Source organism: Pyxicephalus adspersus, chromosome 4 (genome assembly GCF_032062135.1).
Source record: "Pyxicephalus adspersus chromosome 4, UCB_Pads_2.0, whole genome shotgun sequence".
Lineage (NCBI taxonomy): Eukaryota > Metazoa > Chordata > Amphibia > Anura > Pyxicephalidae > Pyxicephalus > Pyxicephalus adspersus.
Window position 1 is genome coordinate 58,785,665 of NC_092861.1, and position 23,644 is coordinate 58,809,308.

The 23,644-nt window shown below is 37.5% G+C and overlaps 1 protein-coding gene and 1 long non-coding RNA gene across 2 annotated transcripts; both read right to left on the bottom strand.

Moving 5' to 3' along the window:
• Window positions 1–1,959: 1,959 nt before the first annotated feature.
• Window positions 1,960–18,362, bottom strand: COPS7B (COP9 signalosome subunit 7B). Its single transcript, XM_072408316.1, has 7 exons — window positions 18,209–18,362; window positions 17,304–17,487; window positions 13,844–13,919; window positions 11,944–12,032; window positions 7,203–7,405; window positions 5,981–6,086; window positions 1,960–3,104 (listed from the first exon to the last, which is right to left on the bottom strand). Exons 2-7 carry the CDS (start codon window positions 17,463–17,465, stop codon window positions 2,946–2,948), a joined length of 795 nt encoding a protein of 264 aa, XP_072264417.1. The 5' UTR covers window positions 17,466–17,487; window positions 18,209–18,362; the 3' UTR covers window positions 1,960–2,945.
• On the bottom strand, window positions 4,017–5,273 carry LOC140328588 (uncharacterized). The gene is made up of 2 exons (XR_011920309.1): window positions 5,244–5,273; window positions 4,017–4,126 (listed from the first exon to the last, which is right to left on the bottom strand). It is a non-coding gene; the product is annotated as an uncharacterized lncRNA (long non-coding RNA).
• Window positions 18,363–23,644: the final 5,282 nt, after the last annotated feature.

Below are 23,644 nucleotides of genomic sequence, written 5' to 3' on the forward strand. Positions count from 1 at the left end.
TTACATCTTCCCCATTTTATCCCAGAGTAAGAAAACTGGATGTTTGCCATTTAAACATAAATAAGACAATACATAGAATTGTATTTTTTTTAATAATTATTTGGAGATTTAGATGCACAGAGAGGGAAACAGTGTTTACCAAGATATTGGATCCATGCCGCCTGAATCAGAAACAGATGTAGGACACTGCGGAGAGGTGTCTTATCAATAGTGAACCTTGCCTGTGAAATCCCCAAAGAACACTTAAAGTTTAAAGAAAATGAATTATTGGGAAAGAGTCCAGAGAGTATGTTCCTATACCTTAGTATCAATGTATTTTTTCTCTGGAAGATTCTAAGGCTTTGCTGATGGCAGAAGCATGTATGTATATGCTTTATGTATTCACATCATGTTATTCCCTTCTGCTCACTTTGAAGACTAAGCAGGATATCCAACATTTACTTACAACCTCTTACATTGTTAAGGTATACAAGAAAACAGTGCTTTTTAAAGCTGGAGATTCTATCTCCCTTTACCCATGGACTCTTAGTTACTAGAATATTTCTTGTATAAGTGAAGAGTTGGTAGCCTGACATAGGAGGGGGAAAAAAAATTATATTTTCTGGGAAAAAAAATATTTCAAGAGGGTACAGAAAATAGTAAAAGCTACTATACAGACCTGTCCCTACTGCACATGTTAAATCTCCAGAGAGAGATGACAGGACTAAAGTCACCTGGGCTTTAATAACCACGCAGCAATAAGCAGCCATTTCTGTAATCCTCTCTCTGACAGAGAAGCCTGCTGTGTCTTGCTGTAAGTTAACACAACAAACCTCTCCAGCAGCGAGGAGGATCCACACAGATTTAGGCAACATGTCCTGATCTGCCAGGACAATTCGCAAACTGAGCTGGGTCACAGCATTGTTAGCGCTAACGGGTTTATTGTCCCTCCTAGCAGGCAGGGACTCCAAGGGTTTTTGGGTAGAAAGAGGCTGACACAATGATGGTGTGTGGTTAAGTCTGTAAACAATCCAGGAGCAGGTGCAGACCCCTGGAGCCTCCTCCCTGTTCTTAGATTCACTAGTGGCGACTGGAGACTAGACCTTTAACCTTCGACATCTTTTTGGTAGGCTGTCGTTGTTCAGCAAGGGGAGGTCCTTCCCTCTCCGCAAGGTGCTGATCAGTGTCCTGAGCAGTTGAGGAAGCTGTAGCTTTCAAAGTCTTCTTTATATTTGTCACCTAGTGGAAAAAAGAAATTATATAGCACATAAAACCCCCCCTAAAACCTGATTTCAATTTATAGTTTAGGTAGAAGCTTTAATTAGGTCAAGGGCATTTTTGTTTCTGAAATTTTCTGTGTGTTCTGTTTCAATCCTTCAGTGGAACCAAATCAATCCATCCAAAAATTAGTAGCAGGATTTTTATTGCAAAAAGGGCAGGCAATGTTCCTTCTGTAATAAAACACATTTACCAGCCTGTTTGCCATCTTCTTTTCCAAAAAAAAAAATCTGCATGCACAGAATACTGAGTATTTCACACACAGGAGTTAGGTCATCCAGGCCTGGCCAGTCAAGATGGCTGAAGTTCAGATACCTGAAGAGAAGCGTAGAAAGATCGGAATGCCCATGCAAGCAGAGGTGAATTAAATATTTTTAAAAGATTGGAATCAGGCAGCTGTTTATTTTATTGAACAAGAGACATCAACTGTCCCTACTGCAATAATGGACCTGCCTGCTCACAGTTTTTTATGTGCTGTTTTTTTACTTTCATTTTTAAGGTTTATGCGTGTCCCATGATTAAAACTACAGTACTCCTACCACTCCTAACAATACAAGAATATAAAATCAGTGAAAGTAATACTGCAACCATATGTGGTTTATTTATCTACAATCGTTGGAGGCAAAATATTACATCTTCCCCATTTTATCCCAGAGTAAGAAAACTGGATGTTTGCCATTTAAACATAAATAAGACAATACATAGAATTGTATTTTTTTTAATAATTATTTGGAGATTTAGATGCACAGAGAGGGAAACAGTGTTTACCAAGATATTGGATCCATGCCGCCTGAATCAGAAACAGATGTAGGACACTGCGGAGAGGTGTCTTATCAATAGTGAACCTTGCCTGTGAAATCCCCAAAGAACACTTAAAGTTTAAAGAAAATGAATTATTGGGAAAGAGTCCAGAGAGTATGTTCCTATACCTTAGTATCAATGTATTTTTTCTCTGGAAGATTCTAAGGCTTTGCTGATGGCAGAAGCATGTATGTATATGCTTTATGTATTCACATCATGTTATTCCCTTCTGCTCACTTTGAAGACTAAGCAGGATATCCAACATTTACTTACAACCTCTTACATTGTTAAGGTATACAAGAAAACAGTGCTTTTTAAAGCTGGAGATTCTATCTCCCTTTACCCATGGACTCTTAGTTACTAGAATATTTCTTGTATAAGTGAAGAGTTGGTAGCCTGACATAGGAGGGGGAAAAAAAATTATATTTTCTGGGAAAAAAAATATTTCAAGAGGGTACAGAAAATAGTAAAAGCTACTATACAGACCTGTCCCTACTGCACATGTTAAATCTCCAGAGAGAGATGACAGGACTAAAGTCACCTGGGCTTTAATAACCACGCAGCAATAAGCAGCCATTTCTGTAATCCTCTCTCTGACAGAGAAGCCTGCTGTGTCTTGCTGTAAGTTAACACAACAAACCTCTCCAGCAGCGAGGAGGATCCACACAGATTTAGGCAACATGTCCTGATCTGCCAGGACAATTCGCAAACTGAGCTGGGTCACAGCATTGTTAGCGCTAACGGGTTTATTGTCCCTCCTAGCAGGCAGGGTCTCCAAGGGTTTTTGGGTAGAAAGAGGCTGACACAATGATGGTGTGTGGTTAAGTCTGTAAACAATCCAGGAGCAGGTGCAGACCCCTGGAGCCTCCTCCCTGTTCTTAGATTCACTAGTGGCGACTGGAGACTAGACCTTTAACCTTCGACATCTTTTTGGTAGGCTGTCGTTGTTCAGCAAGGGGAGGTCCTTCCCTCTCCGCAAGGTGCTGATCAGTGTCCTGAGCAGTTGAGGAAGCTGTAGCTTTCAAAGTCTTCTTTATATTTGTCACCTAGTGGAAAAAAGAAATTATATAGCACATAAAAACAAGAACGAAAAAAAGACTGTTAAAATATTAAATAATATAATATTCAATAGTGGAAAAAAAATGCTGCCAGCTGTACAGTGCAGAATTTTAAACAGTCTACTTATGACTAGGTTTCAGCTGTGGGTCTGTACATCTACTACAGGGAAACTGCTAGACTTTAAGCCAACTGGCCACTAATTTTATTAGACAGCTTTCTCTAAGCAAAGTCACAACCTTATTTTTAGTTTTGCTACAACAGATCCAAAGAATTATTATTATTTTTTTTTTAATAACCAAAGTTGACTGATGCTTACCCAGAACTGTATTTCAAGCTTGTTTTGATAACTCTTAGCTTTTGCTGATACTGATTAGATATATTTTCTAACAAATTCTGTGGCTTTTCCGAAACAGCTGTATTTATTTTGAGATCAAGTGTCACTGCACTCAAATGGAGTCCCTCCAAATAATTATGTGACATCTGGATGAAATTAGTTTTTTTTAGGTGTTTAACAGCTAAGGAGTGAAAACTTATGCAGTCAAAATTTTTCAGGTTTTTTCCCCCAATTTACATTATTTTGTTTAGATCGGCAAGACACATTAATTTCCTTTTGAACATAGAATACAGAAGGAAAGTACTGCCCTCTGCCGATTTTAAGAAGGAATAACTACTGCCCCCTGATGACATTAGGAAAATAGACATTTTATCAAAGGTCATGTCACAGAAAAAAAAATTATGTTCTTATTTTTTCCTTCCCCTTAGAACACTAAACAAACCTCTTTCATAGGACGTAATATCTGCACTACACATATGCATATTAGTAAAACATTTTTTTTTTTTTGGTCTGTGAGGATGAGCTACAAAGGATTGCCATTTCTGTTCCAAGAGTATGCTTATACTCACCTCTGTCTCTATTTGCTGCTGTGTACGGATATGATTCTCCTTGTATTGGTTAGCCCGTAGAACTTGCTGTTCAATCCCCATTAAAACTGCTTCACAGCCATCACACCTAAGATAAGAAATTATTCAGATGTCAATAGAATGCTTAAAATTGTATTCTATTTTACAAAAGAAAAACTATGACCAGAAAAACTAAATATACACATATCACAAACCATCTAGGAGACAAAATCTAGAATGGATGTTTTATCCATTCATTAAAGCTATTCTCTCCATGATAGTTATTCTCTCTATTGATAAAGACACATTAGATAAACACATGTCAGGTTACATTTCTATGACAAAAACAGGATATCAAAACAATGATCCAGATAAAACAGTACTTAAACATCCTGCCAAAATATATTATGTATTGTATATAAGAGTCATACTCATCAAAACATATAACACAATGTTATGGACAGGTTAGGCCTTATATGGGGCACATAATTATAAACACAAACCACAAACAAACCAGATACTTCCACTGCTGACCTCACTTCCTAAAAATGCTAGCTGCATGATTGTTATACTGACCTTGTGTATGTATGTAGATCACGAGTCCAGCCATCACTATCTGCATTCTATTATTGGGTGTTAAAGACTATTAGACATGCAAACAACTAGCATTATTTGAAGGAGTTATCAATAGCAGGTTTTGGATTGTATGTAGGTTCTCCTTGAAAAAACAGGAAAAAAAAAACACACCATTGCCAAGCTTTTCTCATGGAAATACTTATTTCCCTGCTGGAATGCTAATCCAAAGGTTTCAGTATTTGAGTTACTGACCCAGGGAAAGATTGCAAATCAGCAGGCACTGATTTTCCTTATCAGCAATATGTACATTACAAGTAAAATAAGATTTTCAAAAAGTACTGAACAAGAGAGCCATGCAGCCTGCATTTTCAGAAACTGGTCGGCAGTGGCAACCAATTTCCTTTAGCTGTCTTTAAAAATGTCAATCTGAAGTTCATCTTATGAGAAAGACAACACTCTTTCCTTATAAAAGCAAACCTTTCTGCTGAAAGCAGAGAGCTTTATCTAGGACTATTATACAATACACATTGGTAAATAAACATGGCACAGAGGATGTTTTTTGAGTGTGTGTAATGTAATAAATTATATATATATATATATATATATATATATATATATATATAATCGTATTCAAATGAAATAATTCTCACCACTCTTGAAGAGTTTTCACAATGCTACTTATATCCTTCTTGGGAATGTCCCGTCCAATGCAGAAATCCACTTCTAAAACATGATTGCGCTGATCCAGTTTGCCCTGAATGATATCTGTGTAAACGGCTTCTATGATTAGATCCTCCAACTCTCTAAGATTCCTCATATCCAAATCTTTCAGCAGCACAGAATATGGAATGCACTAAGGGGGAAAACATGGCAATATTAACACAAATTCTTGCATTTATGAAACTAGGTCTATCCTATTCACAATAGCTGCCATTAGGATTTTGTCTCCTTTTATTCCTTGGACCTATTTAAACACAATCATTGCATAGAAGTAACGCAGACAAGAAAAAAAGGTTCAAAAGCAGTTTCCAGAATTTTAGGACTTTACAAATGAAGAAAACCTGTACTGAAATAAATGTAATAACTTTTATTTATGAAGCACCAACAATATTACACAGCACTGGGTATTAAATAGAGGATGAATATGACAAACTCACATACCAAACAAGTACAAACAAGGACATGGGAGTAAAGAAAGAGGAGCAGAAGAACAATACACAAACTGAGACAGATATGGAATGGTGGCTGATTAGTTATGCGTTAGGAGACAGATGAGGACATGCAAGTTTCCAATCATGGATTACAGGGGCTCTTTTTTTTTTTTTGGTCTGTGAGGATGAGCTACAAAGGATTGCCATTTCTGTTCCAAGAGTATGCTTATACTCACCTCTGTCTCTATTTGCTGCTGTGTACGGATATGATTCTCCTTGTATTGGTTAGCCCGTAGAACTTGCTGTTCAATCCCCATTAAAACTGCTTCACAGCCATCACACCTAAGATAAGAAATTATTCAGATGTCAATAGAATGCTTAAAATTGTATTCTATTTTACAAAAGAAAAACTATGACCAGAAAAACTAAATATACACATATAACAAACCATCTAGGAGACAAAATCTAGAATGGATGTTTTATCCATTCATTAAAGCTATTCTCTCCATGATAGTTATTCTCTCTATTGATAAAGACACATTAGATAAACACATGTCAGGTTACATTTCTATGACAAAAACAGGATATCAAAACAATGATCCAGATAAAACAGTACTTAAACATCCTGCCAAAATATATTATGTATTGTATATAAGAGTCATACTCATCAAAACATATAACACAATGTTATGGACAGGTTAGGCCTTATATGGGGCACATAATTATAAACACAAACCACAAACAAACCAGATACTTCCACTGCTGACCTCACTTCCTAAAAATGCTAGCTGCATGATTGTTATACTGACCTTGTGTATGTATGTAGATCACGAGTCCAGCCATCACTATCTGCATTCTATTATTGGGTGTTAAAGACTATTAGACATGCAAACAACTAGCATTATTTGAAGGAGTTATCAATAGCAGGTTTTGGATTGTATGTAGGTTCTCCTTGAAAAAACAGGAAAAAAAAACACACCATTGCCAAGCTTTTCTCATGGAAATACTTATTTCCCTGCTGGAATGCTAATCCAAAGGTTTCAGTATTTGAGTTACTGACCCAGGGAAAGATTGCAAATCAGCAGGCACTGATTTTCCTTATCAGCAATATGTACATTACAAGTAAAATAAGATTTTCAAAAAGTACTGAACAAGAGAGCCATGCAGCCTGCATTTTCAGAAACTGGTCGGCAGTGGCAACCAATTTCCTTTAGCTGTCTTTAAAAATGTCAATCTGAAGTTCATCTTATGAGAAAGACAACACTCTTTCCTTATAAAAGCAAACCTTTCTGCTGAAAGCAGAGAGCTTTATCTAGGACTATTATACAATACACATTGGTAAATAAACATGGCACAGAGGATGTTTTTTGAGTGTGTGTAATGTAATAAATTATATATATATATATATATATATATATATATATATATATAATCGTATTCAAATGAAATAATTCTCACCACTCTTGAAGAGTTTTCACAATGCTACTTATATCCTTCTTGGGAATGTCCCGTCCAATGCAGAAATCCACTTCTAAAACATGATTGCGCTGATCCAGTTTGCCCTGAATGATATCTGTGTAAACGGCTTCTATGATTAGATCCTCCAACTCTCTAAGATTCCTCATATCCAAATCTTTCAGCAGCACAGAATATGGAATGCACTAAGGGGGAAAACATGGCAATATTAACACAAATTCTTGCATTTATGAAACTAGGTCTATCCTATTCACAATAGCTGCCATTAGGATTTTGTCTCCTTTTATTCCTTGGACCTATTTAAACACAATCATTGCATAGAAGTAACGCAGACAAGAAAAAAAGGTTCAAAAGCAGTTTCCAGAATTTTAGGACTTTACAAATGAAGAAAACCTGTACTGAAATAAATGTAATAACTTTTATTTATGAAGCACCAACAATATTACACAGCACTGGGTATTAAATAGAGGATGAATATGACAAACTCACATACCAAACAAGTACAAACAAGGACATGGGAGTAAAGAAAGAGGAGCAGAAGAACAATACACAAACTGAGACAGATATGGAATGGTGGCTGATTAGTTATGCGTTAGGAGACAGATGAGGACATGCAAGTTTCCAATCATGGATTACAGGGGCTCTTTTTAATATGTGAAAAGTAGAATCAAGCCCAATAGAACTAGGAAGAGAGTCCCAGAAAGTGGGGGTAGCTTTGGAGAAGTCTTGGAGCCATAAACAGGAAAAGTTAAAAGCAAGGAAATCATCAGTAGAGATGATGCAAGAGAACAGAGCATATACAAGCAGTTTGGTGTCCTCTGGGAAACAGGAAGGGGAGTATTTTGAAAATGTTGCACGCGGTGGAAGTGGCAGAACCTAGAGGGAAGTGAAGGAGTACGTGAAATGAAAGGTGAAAAACACAACCTGCCAAATAACCGTGTTATTACCAGTTAGAAAGACATTGGGCAGATTTTGAAGGTGGTGGCTGTGGGCAGAGAGAGAGGGGAGATTATGCGTTTTGTTTTCTCCAGGCCGAGTTTCAGGTGAGAGCAGTGTCACTGATACAGTTGTGTTCTAATGTGAATGATCACCATTGAGGAAGGGGAAGGAGGAGAGAAAAAGTTTCCTGGCTCTGAGGAGGTCACTATTGTACAAGCCTTTTCTGGTAATGGGTAACCAGATTAAAGTTAGAGTTTAGTGCTCAAAAAACCTGGAGGCATATGCAAAGGGAAATTGAATAGTAATTAGAAAGAACAATTGTATGGTTGGAGGAAGATACCAGTGGAGAGGGAGAGGTTGAAGAGTTCAATCAGTGCGGGAGCTAGGGTGAAGAAGTGGGCACCGAGTGGATCAGAGGCATAACATTATCTAGGCTAACAGGGCTGAAGAAGAAGTTAAAGAGTAATGAGCTGATGCATCACATCTGATTTTATTTTTCAAGTAGATGGCTATGTCTTTGGTGAAGAAGGCAGTTGTAGGGGGAGAAGGTGTGGGAATGATGAGAAAGAAAAACAGCATTGACTGGATGCTTGTCACAATAGTATAGCAGAGAAGTAATTTTGCTTTGCAGCAGTAGGTGCAGAGTATGAAGGTGAAGTGTTGTAAAAAAAAAAAAAACAGCTTTGGTATCCTTTATTAAAACAAAGTGCTGTAGTTTTGCTTTGTAATCAAGGACGTTGCTACTAAGGTCAGATTTTCTCTTTGTGTGTTCTGCTCCACAAGCATTTTTTTTTTTTGTAGATATCTAGCGAGTGTTGTGCCATAGCCGGGGGATAGCAGGACAAGACAGACAGAAGGTGGCAACTTTGCCAAAAAAGATAAAATGGGTGGCAGCTTAGTCTGAAAATAAAATAAGGCAAGCTATGGACGTAAGAAGGTTGCGGTCAGAAGAAGGAAATGTGTTCTCAAGGTGGGTGAGGACGCAAAGCTTGAAAAATGTGTGGGGACTGTTTAAGTTCTGTGTTAACCAAAAGGAACTGGTAATAGAGAGGGCTGAGAACGGATTGCTAGTGTTATTTATTAAAAAGTATAACTAAGGATGAGAGTGAGTAAGTCATGGGAAAGAATGTATGGGAGCCAAAAGGTAAAGTTATCCAACAACTGGGAGATTGGGTCAGGGGGGCCTCTGCATTGCTCTTCTGAAAATAAGTCTTCTGGCTTCAATACTTACTCCTAACCTGGAACAAGCATGCAGGTTAGCAAGCCTGTCTCTGATAAGAGACAGTACTGCTAGTCTGGGAGCTAGCTAGATAAAATATAAGGCAGTGTTTCCCAACCTTTCCTAAACCGTGGCATATATTTTACATTAGAAAAATCCCACGGAACACCACTAAACAAAAATGTCACAGATTAATTAGCTACCTGCTGCCATCTAGTGGAAGAGTACTTCTTTGTTCTGCCTATCATTATACATTGCTGGTATAGCCAAATGAAGACAAATTATTTGCAGTAAATAAATAATTTTCACACCAATTAACCAACATTGGATAATTTCTCACGGTACACCTGAAGATCTCTCATGGCACACTAGTGTGCCTCGGCACAGCGGTTGAAAATCACTGATATAAGGGACCTACAGTGGTTTAAATAACTATTCAGCCCTTTAAGACATTTCCATGAGCGTATTTCAAACCTGAACTAAAATGGTTATCACTGGGATATTTGGCATTCGACTACATGAACATTTTTTGTCCATCACTGATGTATTTATTCCCCTGAGCCAATACTTGGTAAAACCATTTTGGCTGCAAATACAGCTATAAATTTGTTAAAAAATGTTAGCTTATTTTTCAAAGTAAAGTTGCTCTTAATGTTAACCTGGATTGAACAAAATGTTAAGGTTTTATTTCAGATTCTCAGATGGGTTCAGATTACTGCTTGATTGGGCTACAATAAAAGAAGAATGTGAACCTCCAGTCTTGCCACAGGTCTTCTGGAGAAATAAATGTGTTTTACTCTAACTGACCTATAATTTGCTAAATCTTTAACTCTAATCCTTTATCCACTTTCTGTGGACAAAAATTATATCCACCACCATCATACTTTACTGTGATATTAGCATACTCTTAATGGGATTTGATATAGTTGGTCATACATAGAATGCGTGTTCCAGCAAAAGTATGCCTCATTCTTCCAGTCCAGTGTAGAAACACAACGATGGTATGAAACCACAGTAAAAAAAATTTCAAAAAAACTGTGAGTGCTGACATTCTTGCTATTTGGATTTGTATGGAATCACTATTGCCGTGCACCACACACTTGTTTATTCAGTGAAGAGTGTGTGTGGGAAAGTATATGGATGATTTCAACTTTGTAGACTGTCCAGGTTATAGCTGTCCTATGGATGGTCTCTTTCATTTCAGCCATAGTTCTGGGAAATACACAGATGAACTAAACATTTAAGAATTGTTTTAGGGATTTTTAATGCTGTCCAGACACTTGTGATTCACACACTTGTTACCAGACAATACAGACAATAGTGACATTGTTCCTCCAGTCAGGGAATACAGTGCTGTCATCTGACTGTAGCATGCTAAATGAACAATAAAGGAGCAGAAAAACGATAAGATGATATCCCTGCTCATTCTGCCTTTTCCACCGGTCGTTGCGTTAGCTCGTGCACTGAACTAAAGCCTTACTATTCCTGTTGTGTGGGGATTACAGGAAGCTAATGTCTAGAACGGTTTAAGAACATATGAAAGATGTATGTAACAAAAAGAATAACAATGTAAAAGGGAATATACCTTGACATTACAGGGCATTTTTTACATGTGCCTGAAAATCAAACTAATATATAGTTTATCAACTAATAAAAAGTCAAAACAATGTTTCCACGCTATTTTATAGGTTGTCATTGCAGAGTGCTCTACACAATATTTTCTGCACTGAACTGAATGCATCACCATAGCGAAATGTATTTTCTTGTTCATTATAAACAATGTGAACACCCGTGAAATCCATTTTTAGACCTTTGAAACCTAAATTAAACTCTGAGAGAAACAAAAATTTATTTTTTAAGTTTAACATTTGTTACATCATAAAGGTTAACTTTCCCCATTTGCCAAACAGCCCCCTATAATGTAAATAGCCACTATATCAACCATAGCAAAGGCTCTGGTTATCAAAAAATGAGGTTGGATACTGTAAAGCTTAAGGGGTTAAGGTTTTTTTTTTTTGTATGTCCTTAAGATTTCATCTGTATAAATTCTATCATTTATACAAGCAAATTTTTTTTCTAGAATGGTGAGAAACAAAAAGATGGAAAAGAATTTTGTGAATAGAAAAGATGGAAAAAGTGAGTGATGCCATATGCAGAGATTCATTTAACAGAACAGCCGAGAAAAACAGATGCAGTGCATTTACAGGCCTTACTAAAACAAATCCAATAACATTTTATGAGTTTACAAACTATTTTTTCACAGATTTATTCTGGAATTATCTTTAAAGAAACATTTTCCCCTGAAGATGAACTGCCCCCCAGCCAACAAAAAGAGTGCCCAAGGAGCCAACCCTAGTCCAAAACAATCTTCTTTCCAAGCTGACAAACTGTTTAGGCTGTTAATTTTTAACATAGGTACTGCCTAATTCAGTCATTGTATGCATTAGGATGTACTGATTGTATATGAATGCAGGGATATATATGAAAATGTGCCACTCTCTGATGGTACTTTGCCAGGTCTATTTGGCTGGGTTCTACCTTTCGCATGAACTAATTACAACATACCTTCATCCTGGATGCAAGGCTCACAATTGTCAAGTGTTTCAGCTTGTTTTTCTGTGCAGCCGAGAGCTCTGGTAAACTGTCCTTCATTGCTAGGAGAGAAATGAAAGCTAAATGTACATACATACATACACACACATATATATATATATATATATATATATATATATATATATATATATATATATAAATATATAAAAACATCTGTAACTCTTAAGTTACTCAATGGTGATTTACACTGCTAGGTGATCTCTTTCTTAGTTATAAACCATAAGACTTGCATTGCATTAAAGACTATAATCTCATGCTTACAGGATATTTATCCACTTGTTAACGATCTTATCAATAAGGCCATCTCTGAGCCATCACCTCCCGCAAGCCAGCTACGAGCGTAATACTCCTAGCATAATGTTATGTGTATGTCACATAGACTGTATGGTTCACATCACTTGCTAGTACATGAGTATTCACATGTATGAGGATCACACTCTGCTAGCTATGGTGTTTCATAACATAAGTTCACCATTTAACAACCATCCTATGTATTTTATTATACATTATTTATAAAACTACATGTGCTAAAACTCTGGCAGTAGAAGAGATATATTGTCATTTTATTCAATAAGTCCAAAGACTGGTACACAACATAGAAACTGTTGAGATTAGCATATTTAAACACACATTCATTACATTGTGATTCAGACAGTGTCCTACAGATGAAGATGATATACTTCAACAAATGACACAGAAAATTAAAATGGTGAATTCATGCTCATAGTTTTAGAAAAAATGTAGATGTGTCACATGGAATAATACATCTACCACATTTAATACCACTTTAGACCCATGAACATAGAGCAAGATATTCCAGATTTGTTGCCCATAAATATAATCTTTTTAGGAAGTATGATGCCGTTTGTTTCATTTACACCTGGAATATCAAGGGTCTGGTGTTCCCTGTTTTTGTGTGTGGTGTCACTGTGACCAGGTCAAAAGAGCTCTGTATGGCCCTCAGAAAGATGGTTGGGGATCCTAAGAATCTAGCAAGTGATTTAAAACATTGTCAAACTATGTGAACTTAATTAATCCACTGAATAATATTCATTATATGGTACAGATTTTAACCCCCCTAGCGGTAATCCCAAATTGCAAAAAAAAATAGGATCACTTTTTGCATCAAAAAACTGACAGAATTAGAACGCTAGGGGGGTTAAACAACTGTCATTTTGTCCAGGACTGGCCAGCCCAGCAAATCGAGGCAAAAACATAATTTTTTTTTTATGCCAAAAAAGGGCCACAAGAATCTCTACATCACAAAGCTTGATCTACAAGTAACACACAAAACAAGCGCATTAGTCTTCAATTGGAGTTTGCACGAATTAAAACCACGTAGGAACTGGGACAAGGACTGGACCTGACTAATATTATTATTAAACAGGATTTATATAGCGCCAACATATTAGGCAGGGCTGTACATTAAATAGGGGTTGCAAATGACAGAATACAGATAGTGACACAGGAGGGAAGGACCCTGCCCCGAAGAGCTTACAATCTAGAAGGTGGAGGAATTAGCACACAATAGGAGGGGAGATATATTTGATAATTTGTATCATTCTGGACATTTTACATGAAGGAGAATGCAAAATGCCATATATATATATATATATATATATATATATATTCTGGGGAGCAATGCCAGCTTTTAGGGCCAAGGGTGGGTGTATTTTTTTGCACAGAACAACTGATGTTTTAACATTTTGTTGAAAAAAAACAAAAGGCACAATATTGTTGCATTATAAAAAAAAGCTGGTACTTGTAAGATGCAGTACTAAGACAAAAATAATCAATGCTATCTAATTTACATTGGGACTGTAACCTGTAGAGAAATTGAAGCAATTCTTACCAACATAATCTGGATAGGTTCCATAAGCAAACAAGTTCAGCAGCTGAAAGTATCCAGAATGAGGACTATCAGCCAGCTAAAAAGAAAAAATAGGTTGGAGTAATTTAACTAATTTTTGTACAAAATGACACAATGGAAGTTCACAATTTCAGTAGTTTTTTTCTTCTGACAAAATACAATATAAATGCTTTATTGAAACAAAAAGTTCTAAAAAACAAATATTTGTTCAAACAAAACACTTTGTAGTGTGTAATTCATGACAAGTATTCCTAATACATACTTTGCTCTCCAGCATACATTATAGGTTACCTCCCACTAAAAATTGTGATACATCTTGCACATGCATTGCATTTAGAAGCCTATTCATTTGATTAGGCAGCCCAACACAGAACACTGCACAAAAGGGCAGTAGACCTTCTTTTAAACGTTTGCTATTTATAAAAAAAAAAACAACATAGAAAAAGTGATGGCTGTTGCCATGTGTAGTATTGTGAGTGAAGCCACTGCATCCCAAATAAACTTTCGCAAGGTGGTCATCAGTGTCCACAATCAGGTCACAAGCTTTGTGGTGCACTGAATTAACATGTCAACAGCAAAGGAGATGATTTCACCTACTTTATTTTTTAAATACTTCTTAAAAAAAAAAAAAAAGAATCTTTAAGTACACTACAACCTGAAAACTATTTACAAGTTTTGTTGTAGCTATGTTTTAATAAGAAACATTATAAAGGCTTATAAGCATGAAACTATCGTTGTTGAGTGCCACTAAAAACAGCTTTGCGTGTCCACCATGGCAAGCAGGCCTTAGCTTACTGCTGGGAGCAGGCTGCTCATTTTAAGACCCCAGTCATAGCAAGAATGGTATTCATTCTTGTCGGAAAAAGTGGATTCATAGAAGTACTTCCAGAATTCTAAGTTTGCTTTTAATGAAGCATGTACTGAAAGAAATCTGGGTGATTTCCACTGTTGACCTATTCTTCTGGAAATGCCTTTTTCATGATCATTCTAAAAAAATACTAGATCTAGAACAAGCATATACAGAAGAAGTTTGGCCATGAATTGCAAGATGATTGTTCTTGGTGAAGGATCTAAACTATTTAAAAGCAACTGCCAACTGCTTGTTAAACACAAACACCTCATCATCCAATCACATTGCAAAATCCAATGAATTTAGGCCATTGATCAGTTTGAACTTAGGCAGGTCATCTTACCACCAGTATGGGGAAGTAAATGAGTTTAACTTTGAATGTGGCATGGTTGTTGGTGTCAGGTGTGCTCGTCTTGAGTATTTCAGTAACTGCTGAGCTGCTTAGATTTTCATAACCATCTTTTGGTTTACAGCGAATGGTCAGAAAAAAGGGAAAATATCCAATAAGTGGAAGTTCTCTGGGCAAAACGGCCTGGTTGATGCCAGAGATCATATGAGACAAGCCAGGCTGGTTTGATCTGATAAACCTTGGTTGTGTACCTTGGTTGTAACATCTCTGAACGCACAACTCTGGGCTCCTAGTGCCAACTAAAGTACTATTTAAATGTCACAGCCAACCTTAAATTGTTGTTGACCATCACTTTAGGACCACAATGAACTCATGTTCTGATGGCTACCTCCAGCAGGATAACGTCACAATGTCTCAATGCTCAATTCACCTAAAACTGGTTTCCTAAAAAAGAAATGATAGCGCTGAACTCAAATTGTCTCTACTATCACAAATCTCAATCCAACAGTGCTCCTTTGGGAAGTGGTGGAGATTTGCATCAAGAACATGCAGGCAAACAATCAGTAGTAACCAGGCGATGCTGTCATGCAAACATCTAAACCCCCTTAGCACTTTGTTGAATCTATTCCACAAAGAATTACATCAGTTATAGGGGGTTGAGGGGTACAGCTTTACCCTCCACATGTTTCCCAGCCTTCCAGTTCACATGCTGAAGACCCCAAACACTGCTGTGGAAGGTCAATACTGGTTCTATATTGGAGCTTATACAGCATCCCCCGCCGTACAGCAGTATTTAGGTCTGGTAAGTTGTTTTTTAGGCACCCAGAGCTGATGCTGCTGCGGAGTCACAAGCTCTCTCAAAAGCATTAAGGTTATAAGTACAAGGTTATGTCTGCTAGTCCACAATCATGTTACTTTTCATTGGCTATTTTTTCACATGTAACTAAACGAGAACTGCCACCTTTAACCTGTTGCACCCTAAACTTAACAGTGCTGTAATACTTTTTTTCTATCATGAGCTATGCAAATCCACCAGTGCTGGTGGGCAGGAGTTTTTAGTTTAGAGTCTGATGGTGATAAGGACAACACATTTGCAAAGAGGAACATGTTGTCTGCTTAGGCAAAGTAAGCCATCCTCTCCCTACAAAAAAAAAGCTATTTAGAGCTTCTGCCTGCACAAAATTACCATCCACCATCAAGGCATGGTCTTGGAAATACTTAATTGCTGGTATCTGCAAGAAGCGTTAACATCTAAAATGGATTAAAGTGAGGATTAAATTATCATGGGCTGTAGACCAGCAGATGGCAAAATTTTAGTTGATGTTTCCTTTAAAATACAACCATAGATCATATAAACTATTTTAAGTATATTTATAATACAAGTATATAGAGCGTTTATATCCAATGCATCTATGCTGTACAGACAGTTGTGTGTTCCAGTACAGAAAGTGTCCCTATTAGAAGCCTCCTGCCTCTTCTTCATCAGTGTTAGTAACCCCACTAAAACTAAAAAAAGTCTGACTTTAGAAACACTTGAAGGTTTTCAGAAGTGGCAGGTGTCCAAATTGCAAGATTTTTTTGCTAAGACATCAATAATGTACCTGCACCTGTTTACTGAAGTGGTGGACATTTGCACTGAAGGCTAATATAATAATAGATAATTAGGATAATTATTTGCCTTACACATGTCCCTTAGTATGGTAGACTTGAATGTCAAGCAAAAGCACCATAATTATTGTATAATATTTTAAAAAAATAATTTTTTACTCCAATTTGTGTTCACATTTCAAAGATTCCCTCCTATTTGTGTTACTGACCTCAACATGGTAGACAGCATCATCTATTTACTATTTCCTACCCAATCCAAAATGAAGCAAAACAATGTTTTGACTTTAGATATATTTCATATTTAGGTGATCTTTAGACTTGACACCCTTTACACACAACTACAGTGTTCTCAACAGCCCCTTTTAGTAACCACCTGTCTGTTTTTGGGTGGTTACTGAAAAGTTGGGTCACAATACAGGGGTCATCACCTGCCTTCAGCTTCTTCCCACCCAGCTTAAAAAAAAAGTCTGGGAAGACTTCTGCAACAAATGTTCCTTAACCTGTCTTAGTTTAGCCTTGTCCATAACTTGCAGAATGGACTGTGCCATGTGTGGGCAGACAGTAAATATGAAGATTTGGTTGGTTCATTGGATACCTGAAATGTAGCCAGGTTTACTACTAAAGCTGTGTCTTACCTCTTGCACGGTCGGTAAATCTAACAGTTCTCCAAACACATAAACTCCAGGAGCTTCTAATACTTGGTTAATTAAAGCTGGAAGCGCAGAACCTTTAGTGCCTTTGGCTAGTAAAATAAATTGTTCCAGGTGGCCACTGGATGGCTTCTGTTCTCCTGCCATGCTACAGCTAGCAATCTAAGACCTATGAAAGAGAAGACAAATGACATACTTAATGCAAAGTAGAAACAGAAATCTATATTACCAAAACACTAGCGCTAGAAGAGGTCACATTCATCTGGAGTTGTCCTGTAATGCTGCCATTTATCTAATTGCTTCTCCATGACTGTCAGGAATCTATTTCAGAATTCACAGCTGTTCTTGGTACTTTGAACTATATGGATAAGTAGTAGAAAATAACTACTACTAGTTATATCATGACTTGGATACATAGGGACCTTCATAGAATCACACACAATGGACACAAAGTAAAAGTAATCTCCCTGGTACATTGGGTGTGCATTAGGGGTACATTAGGGGTGCATTAGGGGTACATTAGGGGTGCATTAGGGGTACATTAGGTTTGCAGGAAGTTATGAGAGGAGCAGCCTTGTGTGTGGGGTGCAGCGCCGCTTATGGGAGGTGAGCTCCCGCCTTGTGTTTTATAGGAAAGGTCACACACCGAGAGCTTGTCTGTCCCTCCTGGCACTGTGCTGTGTCCCGGCTACCTCTCGTTATTGTGCAGCCTTTATATAGAGCCGAGGCCCCGAATCTCTCATGTTGTCACCCCTGGGGGAACAACACAGGGCCGGGCCCGCTCCTCAGGCCTCGGTATCTTCTTCTTCCCAGCCACCCCGCTCTGTCTGCCCGCACTCATTCCTTCTCACAGCCAAGGTTATATCTCTGAGCCCTGTACACCTCGGTACCTTTCAGCTTCGGTAGAATTCTCAGGACACTCTCAATCCAGCTCCACCGTGCGGTTGTCAGGCAGCCATGACAGCGCCGGCTCAGTTGTGATTTCCTTCCCCCCGGAAACAAAAAGTCTGCACGCAAAGTTCCGCAGAAAACGTGATCCTACTGTTGGATTCTGTTCTGTGTATGAATGGCCGTGTAGTAATATCGGTACTAGTTATAGTTCAACTCCACACAAACGGTTTTAAAGGATGGAAAAGAGCTGAGAAACGTTGGAGTTTCTCTTAGGATTTGTTTTGTGTGACTCCATTGGACACAATTACCATATTTATCAACTGTCCATCAACTGGAACCAAATCCCCTGTAACTTTCCTTTTCAAAGGTTCAGATGTATGGAAGGTATGAATTAAGCCCCTTCACACCGGCAGTTGTAAACCGCATGGCGCTCCACTCCCAGGAGAGCAGCAAACTTCCATACACCCAAACCAGTTCTTCCTCTGAGAAGGAAAAGCAGCTCCACAGCCAGAAGCAACATGTCACTTCCAGGAACCACAGCCATTTGAAACATGCGCACATGTTCCCATTCAATTGAACAGGAGCGGTTGGGTACATGGGTAAGCCTGTAGTAGAACACTGAGGTCACCTGCAAATATGAAATGGTCCTAAAAAAAACTGCCAGTTGTGTCTTAAAAGCTACCATTCAGTGTTTATGCATTTGTTATTTTTAAATTCCCATAGGTGGCACGGTGGCTCAGAGGTTAGCACTCTGGCCTTTGCAGCGCTAGGTCCCAGGTTTTATTCTTGACCAGGACACTATCTGCATGGAGTTTGCAGGTTCTCCCTGTGTTTGCATGGGTTTCCTCCGGGTACTCTGGTTTCCTCTCACATTCCAAAAACATGCCGTTAGGTTAATTGCCCCCCCCCCTAAATTGATTGTAGACTGTGTTAAAGATATATGAGTATGGTAGGGACATTAGATTGTGAGCCCTGTTGAGAAACACCTAGTGACATGACTATATGCTTTGTACAGCACTGCGTAATATGTGGGTGCTGTATAAATATTGCAAAATAATAAAAGTAATAAAAGCCCCTGTGGGTTTTTTGTTATTTAATTTATCCAGGTCTGTGTGCTCAGGGAATGTTTCTATAGGTTAAATACTCCATTGCTCTTGTAATAAAGGTAAGAGGTATGTGTTTCCATCATTTCTCTCATGTCTTCAGAGAACCCCTGCTATATTTACTATATACATGGTTCATGATATATTAATGTGGTGGTCAGTGGAAAGAATGCCTTTAGATTACTGGCCAGTGGGAGAATGCAACCTTTACATACAAAAGATCCTTGGTGTCACTTAAATTGACCTGAGAGACACAAATTCCTTATTTATTCAAGGAACCCCTCGCATCCTCTGGAGGAATCCTACGGTACCATGGAATCCTGGTTGAGAAACACCGCTGTAGACTGTCTGATTGTGGGGCAAAGGAGGTATGATTAGGATTACATGAGTCGAAATGTAGTATGTAAATGGATCAGTAATAGGGGCATAGATGCTATATTATTACATAGGCAACGTTACTGATTGCATCCTAAACACAGGGAAGTAGTCAGGAACACATATGATGTCATGTTAGTGAAACTATAGAAAACAACACTGAAACAGTATAAAACATTGTTCTTTCTTTTTTATATAAATAGTCGTCTTTTTACAAAACAGTCACCTTTCACTCTTACTGTATCCTTGCAATATTTACAGTTGGCTCATGCTTGCTTTCATATATCATTACAGTGTACAGATCCAGGTGGGGTTTCTGTAAAGCTATATTTAGCAAGTTATTTTTAAACTGTCATGGTAAAGTAGAGTTCAGGACCACATGAGATAAGCAAGATGTCAGCTTACACCAATCCTCCTTCATTGTATACAGGTATTGTCTTAGGGGTATACATAATTATTAACTAGATCGGTGTCAAATAAAACTGATACTCGAGTCCAAATATGGGTGTCACAGAACAGCTTAGTTATCAGTTTTTGTAGCATTTAATAGGCACACACCATGACTGCACTTGGAGGATGGTAAAACCATCAAACGCAGCATCTCATAGTGATATTTGGAAATGTAGCCCTATCATTGAGAATGGATGGAACATGAGATTGAGATGTTACTATTTCTGTTATCTGTTATCAGTTTCGTAAATGTAATTTTTCACTTTTTTTTGTGTGATTGCTTTTTTATTGCTACTATGTACACATTATAAAATTACATATTGCAAATACATTTGGGATCCCAAGGCTGTGGAGATCTTTTTAAGAAGTTGTGGAATTGTGGAAAACAGAAACCATAAAATGTCAAAGCAAGGAACAGAGCTGAACTCAAAACATTATTCAGAAAGTCAACAAGATTAATGTAGCATCAGATAATAGTTCCAATCACAATCTTCAAATGCTACAATGGTCAGGTTGTGGAGTGAGCTACTCCTAAAACATCACCCAAGCTAATAATGATAAACACCAATAGCTGCTGACATGAAGGTGTGCCTAATTATACAGTATACCTTGTTATATAGCCTTGACAGCATAAGATAAGTCCTGATTATTGTAGAGAAATTTGTAGTTCACGAGGGCAAAGAAAAACTAGGAAGAGAAAAGGCAAAAGCATCAACAGAAAATGGAGGAACCTCAGAAACCATAGGTGGAGAGGATTCTACAAAAGGTACAAGAGGACAATGAATATGGAGACCAATCTATATATAACCATTTGTGCAGATGGGTGAGGACTTTATATAAAGACAGGTAACCAAACGAAAATCTTGCATAACCCATAGCAGCGTGGTTCTAGTGTTAGTGATTTTGTCCTTGCTCCTGACTAACAGAGGGTTCTATTTATACAAACTTTGGTAGCAAATTGTAAGACTAAGGTATAGCAGGGAAGGGCTAATAAAACTTTCCTATTATATTATACTGTGTCAGCACAATGGGCACCAAGCCTATTATTCCATAACAGAGCCTTCTGCCTGTCCCTTCACTGTTATCACAATAATTGGTTCCCATGGCTTTGGAAGTCTGCTCTTCCATAGCATGCCCAACTTATATTCCAGTCTTTGTCTTAATGCCAAATTGAACATTTAAATAAGCAATGCATTAGGATTTGTGCCCCTGCCAGGATTTCAAATCTTCTTCTGCTTCTAATTCTTGTTGTTGTACTGCATGCATTATGCACACTAACATGCACCAAAAAGGAGCATGCACTATTTTTCTGTAACACAGCGCACCACAAGAACAACTCACTAAACAAAAATGTAATGTATTTTTTACAATGTTCTTTGGGGGCAAGTTGGCGGTTGTTCCGTCTCTGGTTGAGCTGGTTTTAGGGGATCTTGGACTTCCAGACAGTTTACCAGTGCATGAAGTTAAATGCATGAAAAACAATAGACAGAGCTGAATTTTGGTGAAGAAAAGTGTGTCCCTTTCCCCATTACAAACATTAATTTTCTGTAGTGCCTAAAGGATGACAGTGACTTCTCTTTGTGTGACTGGTTCCCCAAAGCCCCTTCCCCTCACTGGCCAGTTGGAATACTCTCAACCCATTCCATAAATTGCAGTCATACATTATACATGAGGATGCCAAAGACCCACCACAACATTGGGGTATCAAATAGTGAAAGAGAAGACCAGCTGCTGGGAAAGTGTGGAAAAAGATAAATATATTCCCTTACCTATATTTCCTCAGGCAAAAGGAGCAGTTAACCTTTGCAATGGAGATGGGCATATACAAGGGTGAATGTTTTTTAGTTCAGCTGTAAACTAATATTAACCTTCTGGGGTCAAGTGATTTCCAAATGTGTCCCATGGTATCCAGCTTTGGTAAGTAAGAGGAAATTATTACACTGTTTGAGCACTAAGGGATTTCCCACTACTTAGATGGGTTAAGTGCCAAGGAAATATGCCAATTGCAAGTATTTGGACTAAGTCCAGTTTTCTCTAGCTAATCAGTGAATACATATTTATTTGGGTCATTGGTTTAGGACAAGTAAGCAGCAGCGACACCAGAGTGAAATCCCAAATTACCTCTCTACTTGTTTCTATTTAATGACTCTATATTGAAGTTGAAACAACTAGCATTTTTAAAAAGGAAATGTCAGCCTTCATATTTTTGTTAACACAATTTTCCTTTAAGGATCCTAATGGCTAATTAGGCCGCATTGCCTCAAAAAAATATTTCTGTATATGTTCAGCTAGAAATTCCTTTTTTTTTTAAATTCACTGTACTGAAAGGAAGAAAAGGACACACAATATTTGGCTTTTCTACTCTAGGAACTTGATGACATTTTCATAATCCTTGGGAACCATAGCACTTCAACTTTTAATTTGGCTATAGAGGTACAACTAATATTTTCCGTATGGAAGATCCACCAGACTTTATTTGCTAGTATCTGGCATTTTCAAAGGGGACTTTTCCACATGCTGAGCACATTTGATTGTGGCCCAAATTTATTTTAAAACGGAACCTTTAAAACCATTTTACATAGAAACTACACCAAAAAAATGTCTTTAATACTTTGAATTAATTTAAATATTTTTCAACAGCAGCGAAAAAATTATTCATTGTTGCAGTTCTGGGGAGCTCTTTTCTGTATGATTTGTCATATAATCTTAAATCATTCTAGAAAGTCAAAATATTGTTATGTATATTTAAGCTGTCATTTATTCATTACTTACAGCAAGAACTGAACTTGAGTACTTTGTCAGTTTAGCCACTACAAAAGGCTGGATAAATCAGCGCCTTTCTGTCTAAAGTAATGTTATCTATAAAAACCCATCTGCTTTAAAAGCAAGGAAATTAAGAAATTAACCTCAATTATAATGGAAAACATGCAGGCACAAAGTGATTACAGAATCTCTATGTCTTGCTCTGTGGGAGAATGATGTTGTTTTTTATGATTTGATTGTGCCAATTGTGTCCCACCCTTACAGATTTAGCTAGTCAATCACAAATATATGAAAGCTCACTATATACGGGTAAGGATTTTTTTTAATCAGATTCTTTGTTAAACGCACTTTATTTAGTAAGCAGACACTTGTCACATTGTAAATTTTCCTATGAAGGCATTCATATACCATATAGTTTTTATATACTGTATGTTCCTCCGCTCAGATATTTCAGTGAGGCAAATTTATCAATCTTGCCACAAGAGAATGCCATACAAAACAAGACTGCAGTATTTTTTGGCATAACTCATAGTTAACTATATATCTCAATTTGTTGATATTATTGTGTTGATATTATTCAGTTAACCTCCTGAGCGTTACACTGAGGTCTAGATTTCTGTACCAAAAGTGATCCACTGTTTTTCATGAAATTTTTTTTTTAAGTTGTAGACCTGTAACTTACAGAAATATGTCCGAACAGGGGTTCTAGTAGATAATATGAATATAAAAAATGTTTGAAACACA

Bases quoted from the DNA above. Each gene is read 5' to 3' on its own strand.
- COPS7B (XM_072408316.1), bottom strand. From the start codon at position 17,465: ATGGCAGGAGAACAGAAGCCATCCAGTGGCCACCTGGAACAATTTATT. The intron at 12,033-13,843 runs GTAAGAATTGCT...TTTCTCTCCTAG, and splicing joins AACCTATCCAGATTATGTTG to CAATGAAGGACAGTTTACCA. The intron at 7,406-11,943 runs GTATGTTGTAAT...TTTCCCCCTTAG, and splicing joins GCCTTGCATCCAGGATGAAG to TGCATTCCATATTCTGTGCT.